At 43.9% G+C, this 14,885-nt stretch overlaps 1 protein-coding gene across 2 annotated transcripts in view; it reads left to right on the forward strand.

The window, feature by feature from the left end:
- RALGPS1 (Ral GEF with PH domain and SH3 binding motif 1) overlaps window positions 1-14,885 on the forward strand; it is a 1,336,836-nt gene that overhangs the window by 225,822 nt on the left and 1,096,129 nt on the right. For both annotated transcript variants that reach the window (XM_069241780.1, XM_069241778.1), the window contains exon 3: window positions 6,013-6,139. In XM_069241780.1, the coding sequence (XP_069097881.1) occupies window positions 6,083-6,139 (57 nt within the window). In that variant the 5' untranslated portion in view covers window positions 6,013-6,082. The remainder of the gene's footprint in view (window positions 1-6,012; window positions 6,140-14,885) is intronic.

Here is a 14,885-nt window from a genome sequence, read left to right on the forward strand (position 1 = left end):
TCACTTTACAAACCATCTGTTTTTCTTCCAATTTGTGTCTGGTAAAAAAATATCCATGTGTCTGACTGCTCGGTTGTCACTCCTTCATTAAAACTGCACTCTTCTATTACAATGGCACTGCTGTTCCCAATCAATTTCTGTAATTTTATTGTGTAATCTCTCACTTCAGAGAAACTATACTATAAAATAAGTACTGGTGAAAGAACCGGAAAATAGTGGCACAAATTAGGCACTGATCACAATGGCCAGAGGCAGAGTCTTTTCACAAAGAAATTTGCTATTTTTTTTAGGGGCGAGTGCAAAGCGCTCCGTCCCTCTTCTAATCTCTCTTTAGGGGATATTAACCACGCCCATGTTATGTCAGTCACTTTCATTGGTTTGTGGACTTGCCTTTTAAAATCCGCTTCTTTTCATTTGTGAAAGGCATGCATATGTCATGCCTTTTCCGGTCTTTAGCCCTCCTCGAGAGCACCAGTTAACTACTGGAAACATACGAGGCTCCATGTTTTCCGTATGGTTTCTCGACTACCTTTTCTCTTTATTCGGCAGCGCAAATTATTTTTTTCTTTTCATTTAATGTGGCAAGAAAATTCCGGTTAGGAGTTTACAACACTAATAGCTCAAACTCGACGTAATGCGAGACCCGTTGCATTGCAAATGCTTGTTTTAAATTCGAATCTTGCAGCTACACACAAATGAGGGAGGCCTACCTTCATTGATGTGTGCGTCCAAGAACTTGGTGCTTCGGAGTGCAAAACTTGTAAGACTTTTCTGGTCAATGAGGTCACTATGCCCCATATTGTAAACATCAAATTAACTCCAGGTGCCTCATACAGTTGTTTTAAAGTGAAGCCATATACTCTGAAACCCTGTTTTATATGTGAATTGCCCGGGCCTGTTCTTGGAAGCCTGTGCACCCGCATACTTATTATATATATTGTTTGAGGGCTTGGAGGTCAGACTTCATTGTGAACCATTGTGAACCCCCCACTTTTTAGAGGTCACACTGAAAACACTTCCCTAGCCCCGAAGGCTACTTCTGCCTTTGCAGAGAAAAGTCCAGTGGACAAGTATTACCGGAACCCTTCTCAGAGTTGTACTCCTACAGGGCCTCCATGGACTCCCAGAATCAGTCCGCACCGCAGCTTGGCATTTATAATGTATATATATATCACTTCGCGCTAATCTTAAATAACAAATGTGAATTATTTGAATAAGAATTGTCATTGTATTAGAAATAACTCATTGATAATGAATATTCTCAAACTGAATAAAATATAGATCCCAAGCACTCTACACTACACATCCCTACACTGTTAGTTTAAACCGCCTTATTTGCCTTGTGTCTTCTAGTTTGTTGCAGAGTAATGTGACAGCATCCTCAAACCTGTGTATGAGGATGTAACTGCATTCTCATACCTGTATATGATGATGTAACAGCGTCGTCATCCCTGTATATGAGGATGTATCAGCTTCCTCATCCCTGTGTATGAGGCTGTAACTGCATCCTCATACCTCTGTATTATGATGTAAGTGCATCCTCATGCCTGTGTATTATGATGTAATGGCATCCTCATTCTTGTGTATGAGGATGTAACAGCTTCCTCATCCCTGTCTAGGAGGATGTAACTGCATCCTCATACCTGTGTATTATGATGTAACTGCATCCTCAGACCTGTGTATTATGATGTAAGTGCATCCTAATACCTGTGTATAATGATGTAACAGCATCCTCATACCTGTGTATACAGCATCCTCATCCCTGTGTATGAGGATGTAACAGCACCCTCATCCCTGTGTATCAGGATGTTACAGCAACCTCATCCCTGTGTATGAAGATGTAACTGTATCCTCATACCTGTGTATTATGATGTAACGGCATCTTCATTCTTGTGTATGAGGATGTAAAAGCATACTCATACCTGGGTATACAGCATACTCATACCTGTGTATGAAGATGTAACATGATCCTCATCCCTGCCTATGAGGATGTAACCGCATCCTCTTACATGTGTATGAGAGGTGCTCAGTTCATTGACTCCTCACACATTATTCTTTCCAGAAGTTGTTTCTCTGTGTGCCACTACCTCATTGGGCATAGTACATGTGCCATTCTTTTTGCATGTTTATTGAGAAGGTGTGACATATTCATTTGGAACTCTCTTTGCAATGTCATCTAAAGAAAATGATTCTTTTAAATCTTTAGAAAACTTGGAAGCATTAGTTCTTGTTCCCTTATGAACCCTGTAATTAGATAGCCTAATGCATGTTATAAGAACATTTTGCAAAAAACGTTTACGTCATAGTAACTGCTAATATTCAACACAAAAGTGGAAAGTTTCCCTCAGATGATGCAACATATAACAGAAGACATCTATCAATATTCTGTCAGCTTTCGCAAAATTAGAGCAGTAATTCCACCATGACTCACTTTTTAGAGCGACAAACTTTCGTGACCCACCTCCCTTTAATGGGCATGAGACAGGTGATGTTTGAATGTAGCCAACGCATTGTGTCGTATCTCATTGTCATTTAAAACTGTAAATTTCGTACTTGTATAGCGCACTTTTACCCTGTAAGTCGGGTTTCTTGGTGCTGTACACATACCGCTGTGGAACCCTTCCTTGCTTTCCCTGTGCCCACTCCTGGGCACCCCCAAGGTGAAGCCATGCATTCCAGCGCGGTTGGAGCTGTTGTGGAGATTAAGCAAGCTTTTGCCCAGAGTTACATAGTAGGACCCATGATTAGGTTGGCACCGAGGTGAGAATTATCAGGTCCGAAGAAATTGAGCCCAAGACCCGCCAATGCGGGAAGTGAACCCTGGTCCCGGGCCAGACCTCTGCATCTGGGTCTGCCGCTCTAACCATTGAGCCACACTTCTCCACCATTTACAGACTGCACATTTCCCATTGAAATGGCCACTAACTTTACGCAGACATGCGTGGCATTGAATTTTCTGTGTGTGTAATAGTGCTTAGTATGAGCCAGTGGGGGCCACCTGCCTTAATTTTGGGGACCAGCACTTATTTTTCCTGATTGCACATTTCCTGAGAACAAATGAGAGAAAAACACACGAAGGGGAAAGAAAGAAGTAAGTGAAAGACAGAAAATGCGTCACAAAGGAAGAAAGGAGAAACCTGCAAGAGTGAGATAAAGGGGAGGTTGGGGTATCTGATGGTGGGTCATAGCCATGGGGTGGACTGAAGACAGCATAGCCTTGGTATTCGGCGCAGTGCCATTTAATAGCATTGGACTAGGCTTCTCATCAGAGCTTTGGGGCACCAGCACTCATTCTTTTAAAATTAAGCACTGGTGTGTGAGAGAATGCTTGCACTCGCGAGGAAGAGGGAGGAGTGATGAGCCATACCTGAGCATTTTGGCCCACGCCAGCAAACCCCCTAGAGCCAGCACTTAGCAAATTAAGGGCCAGATCTATAAGAAAGTGACGCATCAATCCCTTTTCTTGCACCACCACTGCCCATGCTAGCAGTGCTCCACTTTGTAAATATTAGTAGCGAAATTGAACGGGTCTACCATGTTAACCCCACTATACCTGGGTAGAATTAAAGAATGCAATCAAAAGTGGTCAAATAGTAGGGAAAAATATAATTCTTAATATCAACCAATGAAACTATAATTCAACCTTTGGGACTGCAATTGAATTACAAAGCTCTTAGTTCATTGTATTTCACTCCAACATAAATATAGCCAAAAGGCAGTGTAGAACATATAATATATATATATCAACATTCAAACAAACAAATGATAAATTCAATAAAACATATGATCCTTCGCTCCTCTCCTTGTTTCCAACTTGTGTGGTTATCTCAATTATTATTGCCATAAATCCACATCAAAGAGATGATTGCATTGTCTAACACCTCTTTATATCCTCTTTATTTTCATCATTATTTAGAGAAAGATGTGTTCAAAAATCCTTATAGGACATGTATATTTTCCCGCAACCTCTCTTCTTCTACAAAAGGTGAATGCATTTCGACCCTTTCAAGTACAGGCCTCATCAGGACTAGCGGAGAGAGAGGTACCTGTACTCCTTGCCTCTTGATCGCACTAAAGCTTGACCAAACAAAGCCTCTTCTTCTTTTATCTCAACAGAGTATGCGGCTGCATTTTTCCATTGTGTAAAGCGTTTTTTATGCCCGGTAATAATGGAAAAATGCAGCGCAATGCTTTGTTGAGATAAAAGAAGATCTCATGCAGCTCTGTTAAATGGTCCCAAAGTTATTAGAAAAGTTAAAAAGAAAATTTCAATGCTGTGTGAAACTTAGAGGTATTTCACTATCTCTCACTCTGTAACTTGCATGTACTTCATATAGTATTCCATGGAGTGCTTTCTATGGAATCAAAATGTGATCGAGCCGTCATACATGTATTTTGCCACTAGGTGGTGATAGTTCATAAGAAGCCGCTTGTTCTGTCTAGTACTTTAATCGTATTCTTCCTGTTCACAGTTCTGTTACAAGTTAGTGTACGCAGCCAAAGTTCACACAGCCTCACATAGTTGTTAAATTGCCTATATTTGCTTTTTACACCTTTAGTTGTGCTGAAATGTTATAGTCAGTCTCACCTACTCTCCAAAATATGTCCGTGGTTCTATAGCTACGAAAAATGCAGCGACACATTGCGGCGCAGTGGAAAGCCCTTTGCCGAACTGGACTGGTCCCCTTTCTGTCGCTTATTGTTATATTTGGCTGTTAAACTGGTACTATTGAGGGGCAAACAATCCCCAGTGTTACCAAGTTTAAAAATGTCGAAATAATGAAGTAATACTGTTACAAAATGTGCTGCATTATGCCACATAATTTTCCTTTTCTTGCTGCATAATTTACTCAACCCTGTCACATAATTTGGTTATCTCCTGTCGCATACTTCTAGTGGCCCTTCCTATAAGATGTCTTCCATTACTCCAGTCAATCCGACTTACAAACTCACATATCCTCTGCTCAAATTAACTCATAATAACACTAATACTGTATTCATATTTCCCTATACTAATCCAACACTAATTCCTCTTGGGTTCCGGAGTAGCGTGCTCCTCACTGAAAAGCGCTTTGACGCCTCGTCAGGGGTAGTAAGGACTATATAAATACAATTACAATTAACCTGCCACTGCAGTCTGTTTACCCCACCAGGCAGTGGGGACTCTGTTGGTTATCTAACTTAGGATGCTGTGACCTGTGCCTGACTCACCTAGCATGGCGGCTGGCTCACATCCGGGTATGTAACTGCATGGTGATGTTGCCACGGGTAAGAGGTCACGGGCACAGCGGGTGGGTCACCTTGCAGCTATCATGGAGGTACTGACATCCCAGGGATCCTGAGTGAACAGGGTCAGACTTGCCTCACTGATGCTGCTGCCAGGGCTCTGGCCTCCCCGGCTCAGGAAACTGTATCTGACTCTGTGAAGTATCCAAAAGGTGACACATAGCGCTCTACAAAACGCAGTAATAACTACATTTTAAGAATAAACAATTGTGGCAAGAAAGCAGTGGATACATAAAATCAATCTTCGAATGGGTGGCTGGGTATGGGGTAGCAAAATACATTTTGTTGCATTAACAAATGCTAAATGACGTACATTCAAGTTATCAATGAATATGTGTGCACTGAAAAAAAATACAGATCTAAACGCACAGTTCTGTATTTTATAGGTGGAAGGAAAAGCTAATTCCCATAAAAGTCTTTTTTGATACCTTCAAGGTTGTGTGTTCTAGCTCAGTTGCCCCTGGTAGTAGCTGCTATGCATAGATGTCTTCGGACAGGCACCAGCACTTTGGGTCACGCCCACCAACACGTGTTTCGCCCCTTTTGATGATGTGCCTGGGTCACTTTCAAGGCTGACTGTGTCTCTCTTCATAGGCAGGCGGGACCAGGGGGATGGGTGGGACTTCAATAAAGACTTAAACATAGTTGTCGTTACTGTTTGAAGCAAAGCATTGATGAATGGTGGGCGGCCTCATTAGAATCATGAAATGTACCCTTTCGTTGCAGGAATCGCCCGTCCATCATGGAGTGTCACCAGCTGAGGCTGTGCTAAGAAGCCTGCACCCCAAGGGAGAGCATGTATAAAAGGAATGGCCTCGCGGCCAGCGTGATGGTCACCGCCGCCACTCCAGAGGTATGGACCCCAAGGCCCTTGTCTCTTCCTGAATTTGTTATTGTTGGGTCTTTCATCGGCTGCCTGGTGACTGGGACCAGGCTCAAGAGATCTCATTGCCTTGGAAGAGTTTGATAGTTTTGCCAGTGCAGCTGTAAATCTAAAATGATTGCTGTTTTTAAAAATCTTCATCTTTTATTATGAAACTGTTCTGAAATGTGTTCATGTGCATATATTACAAATGAGTGGTGATCTAGTTGCAAACATTTGATTGGTTCAGTGGACCAAACCGTCTCTCAAAGGACAGTTCTCTGGTGTAAGGCCTGCGATGGAAGCTAGAACAAGTGTCGGCCACGAGAGAGCGCTTTCCCAGAACTCCTCTGACGCATGAACGTCAATTCATCAAAACGCCAGGGGTAGCGGAAATTACATCACACGCCCCTTGACTTACAGAGTCTCTCACACACACATGCTTACTGAAACACACATTCACACTTACCCACAATCTCACGTAAACAAACACTCGCCCACAAGCACACACACCACATACATTTAAAAGTATTTGTTCACTCACCTCCGCTGCCAGGGACTGTCATATTCCAGCTAATTGTACTCCATTACTTATTACACTAATAGTGAGCAATGAAAATGCATACACTATTAGTGTCATAAAAAAATGAGAGAAAACAAAGAGTGGAGCTCCAGCTGACGCCCATAGGGACAAGCTGCCACTGTGGTCCTGACACTGATTTTGTCAACTCTGAGGTCAGGGGTCGTAAACGTAGTGCCTGTGTCACGAGGAGCACCCAGGGGTCTCAGATTCGACCCCTGGCAACCCCTAAATGATGACCATGCTCTGACCCCTGAAGTGTGCTAAAGTCCACTACTTTTTGGGGCCGTCCTGCCAGCACAAAATCTAGCCCTCCCTTGGGGGTGGGGTTTGGGGGCTTGCATGTTGAGTGACACACAGCCATAGCTACAGCATGGACGTGGGACACTGCAGTCCACTAACACAGAGGAGGAAACATACCAATGCAGAGGTTGACACAAGTATGCAGAGCTTCACGTCAGTTGCAGCTAAGAGGCGGTCTGAGCATACCTCCTAGTCAGTGCTTAATTTGTGCTTGTTGTTTCCGGTGCTGAGCACCGGCACTTATTTTTGAGGGTTGGGGCTTATTCTTCTGCCTCAAGCATTTGCTGTGAGCAAAAGACACACATGGGAAAGACGGAGGAAGAGAAATACGAAAAAGCGTTGCAATGGGAGGAAGCAGAAAGCTGCAAGAGTGAGCTGAAGGGGTAGGGAGTGGCTTTATATGAATTGAAGAGGCCCGAGATGGCTTCTGGATTATGTCGCCTTAGTATTCCGTGTTCACACATTTAATTGCAGCAGCCGCATGTTTAAGAGGAGGGCTTTGAGCACCGGCACCTTTTTAGTTACAAATTAAGCACTGCTCCTAGTGGCCCCTGAGACTGCCTCGTGGACATCTTACTTTGAACCCTGGTGCATTCATTTTACCTTCATTCACTACCTAATTCCTAGATAGCTCCCAACAGAACAAGGCCACACTAGTGACAGCCTATGAACGCCGGTGAAGAAGAGTGTGGAGCCTGCTTCTACCCCACCCCAAGCAACTTCTAGGAATTAGGAGGATGCAAAGAAATAGAAGTTAAAATCGGGGTGCTGGCTGTCCCAAAGCCCCTACACTAGGGTGACCAGATTTTCAGAACAAAAAAACAGGACAGCCATTGATCTAGAGATAGAACTAAATGTTCACACTGCACTGACTAGTGCCTACATTTAGTCCCATTTCTATGTCAATGATTTTTCCGATATATATATACATTCACAGCGCCACTTCTGAACAGTGAATGGCGAACGCTGCCCAGCACCAAACCATCAGTGGTGCCTTCACTCCGCGTCTCACCACTTCTTCTTAATCCCAAGGACGGCAGGCACTTGGGGCACTTTTCAATTACTTTTATTGCCACATTTCTGCAGAAAAAAATGTCTTTATCAATTACCCACACACATGCCCCAGGACAGCCATATGCAACACACAGCACGGCCAAGAAGTCTTTCATTTTCACTCTACAGAAACACACACCTCTGTACCATGAAAATGAAAGACTTCCAAGGCCATGATGTCATTTGATGCATGGGAGCTTTGTGAATCTGGCCTTTGGTGATGGGCTCTGCAGTGGTTAATTAACCCCCCCATTAAATCCCGTGGTGCTGCCTCCATTAAGTCAGGCAGCACAGCAGGAGAGTCTTTAGAACAAACCTCTGTCCTTGGTGCCATGCGAGGGCCGGTCTGAATGTGAGCCTTCAGAGCACAGTGATAAATATACGTACTCACCCGACACTCTCTCAAAACCGGGACATTTGTCTATTTCTGCCACAAGAGTCAGGATGCCGGGACAGTATTTGAAACCCCGGGACTGGTCACCCTGCCCATACCTTCACCCCCGAAGATAGTCCAAACAAGCATTTGCAATGTAACGGGTCTCACGTTTGCTCAAGTTAGAGCTATTAGCGTTGTAAATTCAGAACTCAACTTTTCTTGCCACATAAAATGAAAAATAAAACAGTTGACATAAGCAAGCCGATTCAAAGCGCCATGGCCACCATGAGCGTGAGCACGAAGGAGACAAATGAAAGGAAAAAGAAGTTCGCTCGTTGTCAGATGCCAAACGTGCAATTATCCATGTAACAGAGTTGATGGCCAAGGCGGTAACAAAAGTGCCCAAGGAGGGACACACGGAAAGCATTTACCAATGGTAACAAAGGATTTTGGAAAGGCAAGCCCCTGAACAAGTGATAGTGATGGACGTGCCGTGGGCGTGGTTAAAAGCCCACAGATAGATTACAACAGGCAAGACCGCTCGCATGCTCGACCTAAAAATCAGTGAAATGGCAAGAGGGAGATGTGTGCACTAACCCGGGTGTAAGTAACACACATTTCACACCACCTCCTATCAAAATAGAAATAAGAAATGGCACCTTTGAGCAGCTCAGGAATTAATACAGCTGCCAATGATCACACAGTGTGTCAGAGGAGAAACAGTGCCTGATTAGGAAGCCTTCCATAACAAAACAATCAAAGACAATGTCCATAAGAAGCAGACACTCAAGAGACGATCCATGGATGGAAATAACTAACAATCAGGGTGCGTAAAACTAGAGAAAGAAACATCACTGCTGCAAAGGATGCTGGGAAGAGCGCCCTGTAGCTGCATAGGTATTTTGAATCTCAGTAATGTGTGGGATCCGCATGGCAGGCAGAAGAAATGTGGCACACAAGAGCATGCAATTACTGTGTGGAAATCAAGTTTAGAAATATGCTAGTTCGTGAATGCATCCCAGACTTAACACTTCACTCCATGGCTCAGATGGAAATATGTAAATCACCTATTTCTGTGAATGCAATCAGCGCACAGGTAGAGGCTTGCTCAGTTTCATCCACACCTACTTCGCTGGGGTCTGTTTCTGACATTTCATCGTGCACACAGTTCCCTAAGTTTGTTCAGTAATATGCCATTTTCATTTTTAGTAGAGGAATATCACAGCAAGATCACAGCCAGTCCATCTGTAAACTATTTATTTCAGTTTCAATGAGTGAATGCGAGTTAAAATGTTAATCAGATAATGTGTTTTCTCCGTAATTGGACTTTCTGGTGCACAGCCTCACATGCTTATTATACACGAAAACCCAGCCCATTCTTTAAGGTAAGAATGATGTTATTTTATCATTCTCAATCTTAAATGCCTCGCCTCCACTGTGAGTTAACAGGGCAGCCAAACACTGTTTTATTTCCAAAATGTCCCTCCTAAGTATTTGCACCTCACAGCTAGAGTATGAGCGCTCTACTCCGTGAGTACCAATGTGGTCTGCGTTGATTTGCTTCCAGCATCTGTTGGTCACCATTGCTCTGCCTGAAGCACTGGACATCATTGTACTGTTCCTGGTGAGGTAAACTGATATTACATACATTATAAGGCAATCTCTGACATTAAACGCGGTCTGAGATAGATATGGCCACGCAGAAGGCTCTCTGACATTATATAGCAGAGCATGTTAGAAGGTTAGTAGGCTAGACTAGGCCTAGCTAATGGTACTAGCCAGTTATTGGAAGATACTGATTCCCCTTAACTACCAGAGGGTCAGAGCGCCTTCATTCCCATCCCGGGTTGTTGTACCGCGGTTTGTAGATTGCCTCTCCACAAAGCCTGTAGATGGTTGGATGCTGTGGTGGGTGTGCTGTGGTTGGGGTGGTCCAGAAATGCCTGGACCTTCACTTTTCAATTTTAGGATAGCATTTCGAGCTCCAGCTATGGGAATACAGAAAGGTGTAGATTTCAGGTTCCTGAAGGTGTTCATTCATTTTATGGGAATATCGTAGGTAGCGCCTTGGTGTTAAGTAGTACTCTGTATATCCAGTGGTGGCAGTTCCAATGGCTGATATCGGGAAGAAGTTGACGTGGGTTAAGAAAAGTCTGTCGGAAGAGAACTTAGCAGCAATCGTGTGCAGCAAACATATGGGAAAGAACGTTAGAGATGAAATGGTGAGATGTGCGTTCTTCACCTCAGCATAAGACCTCTTTGAATGAGAAAGATGTGGTGGAAGGTAAACTAGTGCAGTCTAGCATCAGCGGTGGTACCACAGACCATGCCAATGGAGAGACGAGTGCGCCACTTGTGAGAACCTGGGCAGCAGACGGACGGTGGTGCTCAAAACGAGGAGAGTGAAGGGAATTTGAAAACTAGCCGCAAACCATTGAGACGAAAAACACAACAGCAGTAAAAACATTGGGTGTAGGTAATCCAAGTATTAGATGAATTCTGCATCTGCAAACCCAAATCCACCCCAAATTGGTGACGCTGAAACTGAGCAACATAATCTTGCTGTTAACTGTGTCATGACACTTACTTTATTCAAACTATTTTTCTTTTTATCTGAAAGATCCCAAAAAGTTCCATTGAAAACAACTCATTCAAGAGACCTGTGTTCCAGGAGATCCAAACGTTTCTAGTTTGCCACCTTGTGCAGTGAGAGCGTGCAGGGAAGTAAACCCCGGTCTCTTAGTAAAGTCATCAGAGGTTTTTCTCCTTTGGGCATATGGATCTTGTTAAGTTGACATGAAGCGTGGAAGGGAACCGACATCAATAATACATATCAAATTTGTACAGCCAGCGTGACTCCACAATAAGGACCAGGAATCAGTGACTGTACCTAAAATGATTTATTTCAGATTATTGATAAATCCAGTATATAAACATGCCAGAAATCTATTCAAAAGATACAGCAATACAGCTGTCCAGCTGAAATATCTAAATAAATTGGGCCTTACCAAAATAAAATACAGAACAGCAACTCCCACTGCAATAGAGAAACTGAGAATTAAAAAATAAAATACAGAACAGCAACTCCCACTGCAATACAAAAACTGAGAATTAGAAAATAGGTGTTCCATAAAGAAACTCTGGTTCTCTCTCCTAAACATAAAATAGTTCCAAGATCATCTAATCATAGTTGTAAGTTGGGAATGGATTTGGAATGAGACTGTGGATTTTAAGGAAATGCAAGAAGGTCTCGGGATAGCTAAGACTCCAGTAGAGGTCTTTAAGAAGAAGAAATAATTGTTTAGCATAAAGCCTCACACTTGTAGGGATAAAAGGAAGCAGAAAGGTCTAAACCGCTCGAAGTCTAAGGGAATCTGTCCTAAACACTAACTGTATGAACACTAGTTACAAGAAACAGAAACTTCATTAACATTCGTACCTTTCCCCACACCAACAGGAACCAATCAATTAATTTCTCATGATGTGCATTTGCAACATTTCCAAAGTTTCCCATCCCACCAAAACGTAGGCAGTTCCTGCAACTTTTAACATCTCTTGTTCTTGGTACATGATGAACAGGAGGCTGCATCTGCCCGTAAGGTCCTCATGCTCCTTGCCAAGACTTCTCTTCTCAAGCTTTATTATCAGTAGTCTAATACATACTATTCTCTCTTCTCTAGCTAATGAAATCATGAAAACTCGCCTGGAAGGAATGGGCCTGCTGACCAAGCAAAGTACATTTCAAAATGAGGCCTATGGTCAGGCTCACCCAGTGCCTAATTTCTGCTTGTTGTTTCCGGTGCTGAGCACTAGCACTTATTTTTGAGGGCCGGCGCTTATTATTCTGCCCTTAGCATTTGCTGCGAGCAAAAGACACATATGGGAAAGACTGGGGAAGAGAAAAACGTAAAAGCGTCACAATGGGAGAAAGCAGAAAGCTGCAGGAGTGAGCTGAAGGGGCAGGGAGGGGATGTAAATGAATTGAAGAGGCCCGAGATGGCTTCAGGATTGCGCTGCCTTACTATTCTGTGCTTGCACATTTAATTGCAGCTGTCGCGTGTTTAAGAGGAGGGCTTTGAGAACTGGCATGTTTTTATTTACAAATTAAGTACTGGGCTCCCCTTATCTGAGCATTTAATGTGCATTTGAAATACCTAGTTATACAGGCACACATGTTACTTTCAAAATAAGTGCAAAACGTGAATAAAAGAATGCAGTTTCACATCTGTAAATATAACTTGAAGTGAAAACATTAATAATGCATGCATGTAAGCATTTATGAATTGAACGTGTCTAAATTTCTAGTTTGTGCAGTGATTACACTTCATTAATACATTTAAATGCTCCACACATGTTAATATGATTAAGGTACACAGTGAGTATAATGTCAAATATAGATGTATAACTTTGCAATGGTGACACATAAAGGATGGAGTCCAAATTGCGCTACTCCAGCTGTATATTTCCTCGCATAAAATATTGTCAAAGGACTCCTGCCCCAATACTAAGTGGTATTTTTATATTGTTGGTATAACAATAGAATGTACAACTCTCTTTAAATGAGCTATTACAATCTGCAGTGCGTAGCGCTTTAATACTGCATTTGAACCAGCGCCTTCTGATGTTGCTTGCAAGACATGAACCATTTGAGGCACCCACTCTTGTAACGCCGGCTACGCTCCTGTCCATCTGGTGGGACACAGAAGGCTGGAGCTGTGCTGCACTAGTTGTGTGTGTGCCAAGCCCTGTCCTCCGCGCTATGCCAGATTAGTCAACAGTCGAGTAAGCGAGATGGGGCGGGGCTACTCTGACAATGAATCGAGGGATGCTTATCAACAGTAGCTATGGACCACGACGACCTAATTCAAGCCTGGCTCCTCGACCCCTATTCCTGGGGAAGGAGATAAGCAGGTTTGCTGAGACAGAAGTGATGAGGAAGGCCATGCTGTGGAGAAACTGCCCAACCCTTCTTTCTTCAGGGCCATTCAGAGGTTTTACACTGGGAGGGTAGTGGGCAAGGCCAGAGATGTCAAAGACATATCAATGGTGTCCGAGGCATATGGAACTCAATCTGAGGGCAAAAAAGAAACTTTGTAAATTGATGATTATTATATTTACACAGTGCAGGAAATTTAAAGAAAACATTGATTTATGGGTGATAAGAACACAGATTCCTGGGAAATATGACGTGGAAAACGAATCTAAAGAAGAAGGTTTGCACCTCCTGCACCACAACCTCGGAACTAAAGACTGCAGTCCTCCTGGCCTACAAGATCAACAGGTTGAGAGAGGTCCACAAGGCAGGAAGCAGCATCGCCAGATGAGGACCATCACGTGCAGGAAGTAGAAAAACTGACGTCAGACAGACTCCTGCTGTGAAACCAAGAGTAGTTAAAGACTTCTTCCTCTGGGCCACCCTGGACAGTGTCTGGCCCAGTGGGAGTGCAAGTCCTCACTACCCATGGTGGTGCGCTAGGGTGATGGGTCATTGCGACACATCTGTCTGCGACAGGGCCAACTCCAGGTAAAAAGGCAAAAAATGGTACTCTCTGGTGAGAAGGAATGCGCAAGAGACCAGGCCTCTGGGGATGTGAAGGAAAGAGCAGGGTCTGTTTAGGGAAACAACAAGGATGTGGGCAGAGGATTATGGGTAAATGCCTACAGTCAATAAGACTTCCTAAGGGATGCCAGGAAGGAAAGGGTGAGTTCATAGTGCCAGGCGAAGGCGGTGTTGGTTGGTAGTAGATGTCATTGTGGTGACAGTAACATGGCATAGGCTCCTGCAGTCCTTCGCCCCCCTCCCCCACCCCGCACCGTAATCTCCTCCACACCAACCCCACCCTCCCAAACCTGGGCCCACAGCCTTCATAAATCCGTGAGGCAGCCAATCTAAGATGCATATTAGCCCCCTCGAGAAATACTCCATCCGGACCCACCATTTATGTTACGACGCTGCCGGGGAGGTCTCCAAGACGAAGGCCTTTTCTGATTGGCAGAGAGGTCCTGCCAGCTCCAGAGAGTAATAACAGCCACCACATGGGATACCCTGGGCTGTCAGGGGCCGGAGATCTCGTAGTAGATAACAAAGCGTCCTGATGGGAGTGCCAAGTTCTCCTAACTTGGACCAAAAGGCAGGTATCAGAATGGCTGAGGTGTACTGGCAAATTCAACAGGCTGAACGCGCCGAGGATCACAAAACTTAGCAGCCGGAGAAGCACAAGGTGGGGTGGCGTCATCAGGTGAGGAAAGCGTTGACAGCAGGAGGGGTGCAGGGCCCCCGTGGACTGCTCGACAAGGTGGCTCCTTGAGTTAACGCTTGCTGCGGATACAAGATCTGAAGGCGACATTTTTAATGTCAGTAAATTGAGCGCAATTACGTTGGTTCATAACATTTGACCTTTACAGTGCTTAGAAACGGCGTATGT

This window comes from Pleurodeles waltl, chromosome 6 (assembly GCF_031143425.1).
Source record: "Pleurodeles waltl isolate 20211129_DDA chromosome 6, aPleWal1.hap1.20221129, whole genome shotgun sequence".
Taxonomy (NCBI): Eukaryota; Metazoa; Chordata; class Amphibia; order Caudata; family Salamandridae; genus Pleurodeles; species Pleurodeles waltl.